The sequence below is a fragment of the Euprymna scolopes genome, chromosome 6 (genome assembly GCF_053919585.1).
Source record: "Euprymna scolopes isolate OS-2025 chromosome 6, ASM5391958v1, whole genome shotgun sequence".
NCBI lineage: Eukaryota > Metazoa > Mollusca > Cephalopoda > Sepiida > Sepiolidae > Euprymna > Euprymna scolopes.
Window position 1 is genome coordinate 119467683 of NC_136487.1, and position 7500 is coordinate 119475182.

The 7500-nt window shown below is 34.3% G+C and overlaps 1 protein-coding gene across 1 annotated transcript in view; it reads left to right on the forward strand.

Annotated features, from left to right (window-relative positions):
- Nucleotides 1-7500, forward strand: part of LOC145277913 (fibrocystin-L-like) — a 401092-nt gene that overhangs the window by 232578 nt on the left and 161014 nt on the right. Inside the window, exons 34-35 of the mRNA XM_080129971.1 lie at nt 2177-2536; nt 4657-5543. Of these exons, the coding sequence (XP_079986097.1) occupies nt 2177-2536; nt 4657-5543 (1247 nt within the window). The remainder of the gene's footprint in view (nt 1-2176; nt 2537-4656; nt 5544-7500) is intronic.

The following is a 7500-nucleotide window of genomic DNA, read 5'->3' on the forward strand; positions in this document are numbered from 1 at the left end:
TTGTTTTAACTTAAATAGGGATGGTATAATAAAATTGTGAGGTCTGCGTTCGCGTCTGGCCTCCATAGAATGGAAATAGGCACAAACTTTAATAAAGACTTTTCATATCTATCTGCGTAAGTATACTTTAATAATTATGTTTCAGTTTGAAGAAATATGGTATAATAAAATTATGGGGTGTTCGTTCGCACCTGACCTCCATAGAATGGAAATATGTCACAAAGTTTAACAAGGTTTTTTAATATAGATCCACAGAATATTGTGATAAGTGTTTCAGTGTTAACAGATATAGTATAATAAATTATGGAGTTTATCTATTTTATTTTTACTTTCATCATATTTTGCTCTGGTTTTGATACCCCCAAATTCAACCCAAATTTATAACCCTTCATTTTCATAACCTACCATACTCTCATAAATCAGAGTCCATTTTCTATAGGCTGTTTTTGAACCCAGTCAACGGCGGGTGCTTTTGCTAGTATATATATATATATATATATATATATATATATATATATATATATATACATATATACAGAGAGAGAGAGAGAGAGGGAGGAAGGAAGGGAGGGAGAGAGAGATGTATTGGATAATCATTTGTCTGAAACGTACTCGATTTTTATTTACCATCATCATAACAGATTAAAAAAATCTTTCTCATAGATAAAGCTTTTTATAATGAAAAAGACGTCCACGCTAAATGAATGCCTTAATGACCATAATCTTCGTAACTGAAAAGAATGGCAAAGTATATTTGTTATATGAACCATTTAAGCTGTGTAAGATAAACATGTGAAGCGTAGGTGACTAAATATGCAGCAATAACAATTTTGTAGACTTTTTAGTCGCAATAAAAACTATATTGTAATAGATAGCTTTTGAAAAGTAATAACTAACTGAGAAAACTTGATATTTGTAACTTGTAAAATTATTATAATACACTATATATATATATATATATATATATATATATATATATATATAACGAATGATAAAAATATTTTGTATAGTTTTAAAGGTGAAAAACTTCAAAGACTATATATATATATATAATATATATATATATATATATATATATATATATATATATATATATACATATATATAGGGTGTCCCAATAAAATGTATACACTTTTTAAATGACCATAAAACCAACATTTATTATAAGAAAAGTTTCATACATCAAAATACTGAGAACAAATATAGAAACCAGCTAATTATCGAAAGTGTTAAAATTATTGGCCATTGTGGTCCATGAACAGCTGACAACACTCACTTATTGAATCGAAAACGTTCATAATCAGTTCAATTCATATGTTGACACATCTTCTTTCAATAGTTGCTTTCAACTTATTCATTGTAGCTCAATTTGTGGTGCGACTCCTGTGTTTAACGTGCCCTCCCTCCAAATCCATTGATGAGGGGGTCAAATCCAATGAGCGTGGTCAGTACTCGATACTTCCTCTTCGTTCTAACTATCTGTTTCGCAGGTGATAGATAGGCCCTTACGTCATGATGATAGTAGGGAAGTGTTCCATCCTTCTGGAAGTGCCATTCTTTATTCCGGAACATCTCTTGGGAACGTGGCATAGCTTATTCATGTAGCAAGTTGAGATAATTTAAAGAGTGTATACATTTTATTGGGACACCCTATATATATATATATATATATATATATATATATATATATATATATATATATATATATAACTACTTAATTTACTCACATAAAATTAATATACGAAAGTATAGATTTATGCGTAAACTTTAAGTATTTACTTCAAAAGTGCTCAATACGTAGGTAGAGCTAGTTAGTAATTTATAAAATATATATGGCGATTAAGCTACACTGAATATTCTGCGTTTCATCCACTCTAGGACTCTTAAGGCTTATGCGCGAATTCTGTGGTTGTTTATCTTTTTTATAAAAACCTGAGGAGTCCTAGAGTGGATGAAACGCCGAATATTCAGTGTAGCTTAATCGCCATATATATTTTATAAATTACTATATATATATATATATATATATATATATATAAAACATCATCGTTATACTATATATATATATATATATATATATATATATATATATATATATATATATATATATAAAACATCATCGTTATACTATTGTACATTCATCGGGATATTCATTGTCTGAATGTTTTCTTTTTAGCGTCCGTTTCTTCGTTGTCATCATCATCAAGAAATAGCTGCAATGCACAACACTCACCCATCGACACCTGCAATGAAAACAAGAACTCAGTCAAACCGAACACATTCAGTTTTTATTTCTCGGAATGCAGTACACCGATCGTGTCATCTGTGACCCCTAACCTGCTGACTGGAATAGACGACATCCTTCTCAGGGGCAAAGGCTTCTCTACACGTCAATGTGAAAACATCATCACATTTGGGAATCAATCATGCGTGTCCAAAGCCCAAAATACCTCTCATCTAACTTGTGCAATTGATGTTCAACGTTATTTCCTTATCGGAGTACAGTTACCGCTCAAATTACTTGTGGACAATCGAGGTAAGTCAAAACAAAACCGACAGGCCCGTTTGTCTAGGAGCAAAGTACAGTATCTGTTTTACATCTACACTTAATCTTTTCTGTCCTCAGTCACTGGAGGACGAAATCCGTCTTGATTGAGGCATTGTAAATTTTTTTGTTCCAATCCAGAGTGATCCTTTCTAGAAAGCTTGATTTTCCTCATATTAAAAGTTAACCTTGTGCAACTCTTGTGTCTAACTCTTCCCTCACTTACTGTCCACAACCCCGGTAAACGAAGATACATTGAACATTTAGTCACTGTTTGAACTTTACTTTCAGAAAACTCAGTTATTTATATACTTTCGTTTATCGTGGTTGGGGACAGTAAGTGAGAAATTCCCCAAGCAAATCAGCTCAATTGTTCAAAAATGTTATTTTGCTTCAAATGTGCGTGCTGTGTTCTCTACGAGAACCTTATTACCATCTTCTTGAAAAGGTGTTCTACCCTTCATAATAATAATAATGCAATTTACAATTGTGGGTGTAGTTGCGGTGCCAACTATGTGAGTCGAACAACATTGAGATTGTATGGAAAAGTCCAACGGCACATACCGGGCAAAATCAGAAATGGGACATACCGAGCAACGGACGTACTTGCTAACACATACGGGTCTTCAATAACTGACAACCTCATTAAAAACCCATCATATCCAGCAAATTTTCAATTTTAAGTCGTGCTCACTCAACATTCCATCTAAAGATCTTGGTGACTATTCACGTTCGGTTGAGGAGGCCTTCTCTTTGTAAACAGAGGTAATGTCTCTTAGGTTTTAGCGTGATTAACTTTTAGGATCTTCGAAAAATATCATAACGTTGCTTTATTTTAATTGTTTCCTTATTTTTTCTTTTTTTTTTGTCATCCATGAACAAAACGCAATGTAACTTTATTTTAATAATTCACATATTTTTTATTTTTCCTTTTTACATCATTCGATACAGCTTTGAGAACGCGAGGGCGAAACCGGTCAGCTGACTTCCCCCTTTATTTTTTTTCTTTTTCTTCCCACCCTTTTTAAATATTTTTTTAAAATGTGTGTTTACGCGTTTTATTTTTAATCATAATTTATTCCCTTTATGATTGTAATATTTAAATTCTGTACCCACCCCACAAATCATGAAATATCTCAAGACCAGATACGATTCTAGTATAATTAAGAAATTGAACTCGATTCTGCTGATTAAAAGCAAAATAAGACCAACACAAGAAAGCATAACATTCCTACATTCTTGTGTAAGCAATAATGTATGTTCTCCGTTTATTTTATTTAAAATAAAAAAGCGAGGTTACAACCAGGATATAGAATCGAAAATGCTTTTATTCATATTTTTTTTTAATAAACTAGCATTAAATTTAGAAAGGTAAAAAAAAAATAAAAATGTACAATCATGAAGGGAAATCGTAAAACATTCTTTTGTGCTCTAACAAAATTCTGTTCGGAAGGTATATTGCAATTTTACAAGAACGTGATCATAAAAAATTAGTTCTTTAATTCAACAATAAATTGCAACATTAAATATACAATTTTATAAGAAAAACCGGCTTATCTTCTTTGTTTCAGTTAACTTCCGTTATTTCAAATTAGAAAATGACGGATCAAGAATATACGATAAAAGTGTAACATAACGCGGATAGCTATATGCAAATGCGTGCGAAATGACGTCACCGACAGAAAAAATAAAAACTTTAAAAGGGAGATCATGTTAGAGAGGAGAATAACATTCGAGATCACGTTAGAGGCGTGGATGACGCTCGAGAAGAGATTCACGTGAGAGGCGTCACAGCCGTAACAAGAGAATGAGGAAATAAATGTCTTTGTTACAAAGAAAAAGCGAGTTGAAGTTATTTTGTATTCTTTGTCTACTTTGTGACTGAGTCTACAACGTGTTGGTTCCGGATAAAGTTACAATAGCGATGTTTTTGTTTTTTTTTCGTAAAAATAGTTCTAATAAAACTTTTTACTCGATCATATTTCGTGATATTTGGAATTTTTTTTTTTTTTTACTATTTTTTTTTATTAATTTACAGGTGCATTTTTTTTATAAAGAGTTTAATTCACATAATAAACAATTTCTTCTGTTTCTTTTCTTCCAAATTTTAGGTTACGCACTGATTGATATCACTCCCGAAGACGCCAACTCTATTGTCCTTCTACCACACATCGACAGTATAAGTCCCAAAATGGGTTCTATTCTCGGTGGCACAAAATTAACAATCCGAGGTGGCGGCTTTAAATGTATAAACACTTCAGTCCAGATCTTCATTGGTTCTGATAATTGTCAAATTCTCTCAGCCAACCGAACAATGGTCGTATGCGAAACTCTACCCGGCAAAGACAACGACCTCCTCGTCCAACTGGTGGTCATTAGATCGAAGCATAAAATCCCAGCAAGATGCAAAATAAGCAGTAACTGCACTTTCACATACAGCGGAATCATCACGCCAAATGTCACCAACATATCTCCAACCAATGTGTCTACAAATGGTGTCAAATTTACAATAGAAGGGAAAGGATTCGGCAGCAACCCAGCAGACATCAGCGTAACCATCGGTTCCACACCTTGTTTGGCTAGCAGCGTCAATCATAGCCATATAACATGTAAGGCTGGTTATATTGGAGCGGGTTGGAACTCTTTGAAGGTTCATCGAGCCAGCATTGGAAACATGGTTGTTGACAATGAGAAGGTATGGAGTCATCCCTATGTGAGTAAAGTTCACCCTCCCATTGGAAGTCTCCACGGTGGAACAGTGCTTACCGTTTACGGGAATGGGTTTGTGGATGGCCGCACCAGCATCAAGATAGGCAACAAAGAATGCAATGTCTTAATGACCAATCAAACGCAAGTACAATGTTCTACTCAAGCCAATTCAATGGGGATTCAGCTACTGGTTGTTACATCAAATGGCCAAAATTATGTCCCGCATATATTCATATATGCTACATCACACACACCGAGCATTGTGTCAATCTCTCCGACGACAGGCAAGGTTAGTATCTTCTTTCGATCAATAATCGCAGCGTGCGTGTAAAATTCCGAAAAACATAAAGTTCATATATATTCTGTGACACTATTTGTGTAGTTCAAAAAATGTATTAATTAAAAGGAGAAATCTCCATAGAAGTATGATCCATATGCAGCAAGTGTAATGTACTCGTTATATCAAAGAAACAGGTTAAAAGGAAGAATCTCGACTCACTTTTTTCAAACTAAAGCCTTTATATCTGGTATTTCCAACAACGCACCTTTTTTCTCAATATTTAGATAGTTCATGTCTCCTTCTCCAGTCACACGTTCTTTTCGTCTCTGCTGTGACGTCACTCACGTGTCTCGAACACGTGTTTCTCCAAACACGTCTCGAACACCACTTCTCCGAACACCACAGCTTCTCTGAACACCTGTGTCCTTTTATCTTTGTTCTGACGACACTTCGCGCAGCCGGCTTAGTAATTTGCATACCTTTATGCGGCGTAAACGGCTCTGTTACACAAGCACGTAAAACTTAGAGTCCCGCAATAACTATAGGAGTCAGTTTATGCTGTCAATAGGGTCGTTGTCTTACAATTATAACTGAAGTCGTTTAATAGAAATTATTTCAGAATATTTTTCTTTTAATGTAAAAACATGCAATGGTTTGTTGCTATTCAAGAATGCAAGTACAAACACACCTGTAGTTTAACAACAAATGTAATGAAAGAAATTAGCGTTAAATATAAATGTGTTTTTTATTTATTTCAATATAATTAAAATGTTTAATTAATTGTTCAATTGTATATATGAATGCAACAGCAACAAATCCAACGCACATGAATGGCAATAGTTCAAAATCGACATTTACTCATATTATTCGGACTATTGTTCTCATCTTGAGTGTCATTTTCACAACGTTTTGGTCGGTGTAACCTCCGACCTTTTTCAGGTGTATGTTGTCAAACTCAGGAATGTTTCTGTTAAATTCGGGAATCTGGATGGAATTTCAAACGGAACTCTTTATTTACTTCACGGGGGTAGCATGCTCTTGTTCCGTCAGCCATGACTGGATAGAGGTCCGAAGTAATTCGCAATTGTTTTTTTTTTCTATCCCCCACAATGAGAACTTAACCTTCAACCGTCAGGAGAATATCACTTTTACAACTGATTTTCCCAAATACTCTAACAACTGCGCCAATGGGTGTATTCAAACACTTTTCATGTTTTGTCCCGAAGCTTGACATCTCTTGTTTCAACAATTGTTAGTATCATGAGCTGAAATTTCTGTACACTTCCGAGTGTTATCGAAGATGACAAATGATAATCAGTCAACCCAGTTCTCTAAAAAGTTTTGAAATGGATGATCGTAAATCCCTCTTGAGTCTTCAGAAAGTAATTGCTGATAATTTATTTGATAATAAAGACAGTGATAACTCAGAAAAAAAAACGTTGTGTCCGTGACGTTCTAAAGTTCCGATCAGTGAATTCAATGTAAAAAAATAAAAAAAATAAAAAATAAAAAAAACTTTCCTAGAGCAAGGACAGATAAGAAATTTTCACTACTTTTCTGACACCCCTCAAAGTTTTCATATTCTCCTCTCTCCCCACTTTTTCAAAGTAACTGTCTGTGTGGGCGGTGCCGTAAATATGCTACTAATGGATCCCGCGGATCGTGTGTTTAACATGCCTAATTGTAAACGATGCCTGGAAACGCGATAACATAACTGTTTTACAAGTATTTCAATTGCAAGTGCTCTAAAAAACTCCGAACACTAGTACTCCCTCGACGATAATTAACAAAGCCGACAAGCAGCAAAATCTCACCCCTACACTATAGAGAACCCTAGATGCTGTAAAGCCTTCTACTCGAATAGGTTTTTTCCCCCTCGAACTACTGCACTTTGGAATTCCCTCCCGAGCCTCTGCTTTTCCTGACTGTACTGACATGCAGAAAGTCAAATGTAATGTGAATAAAC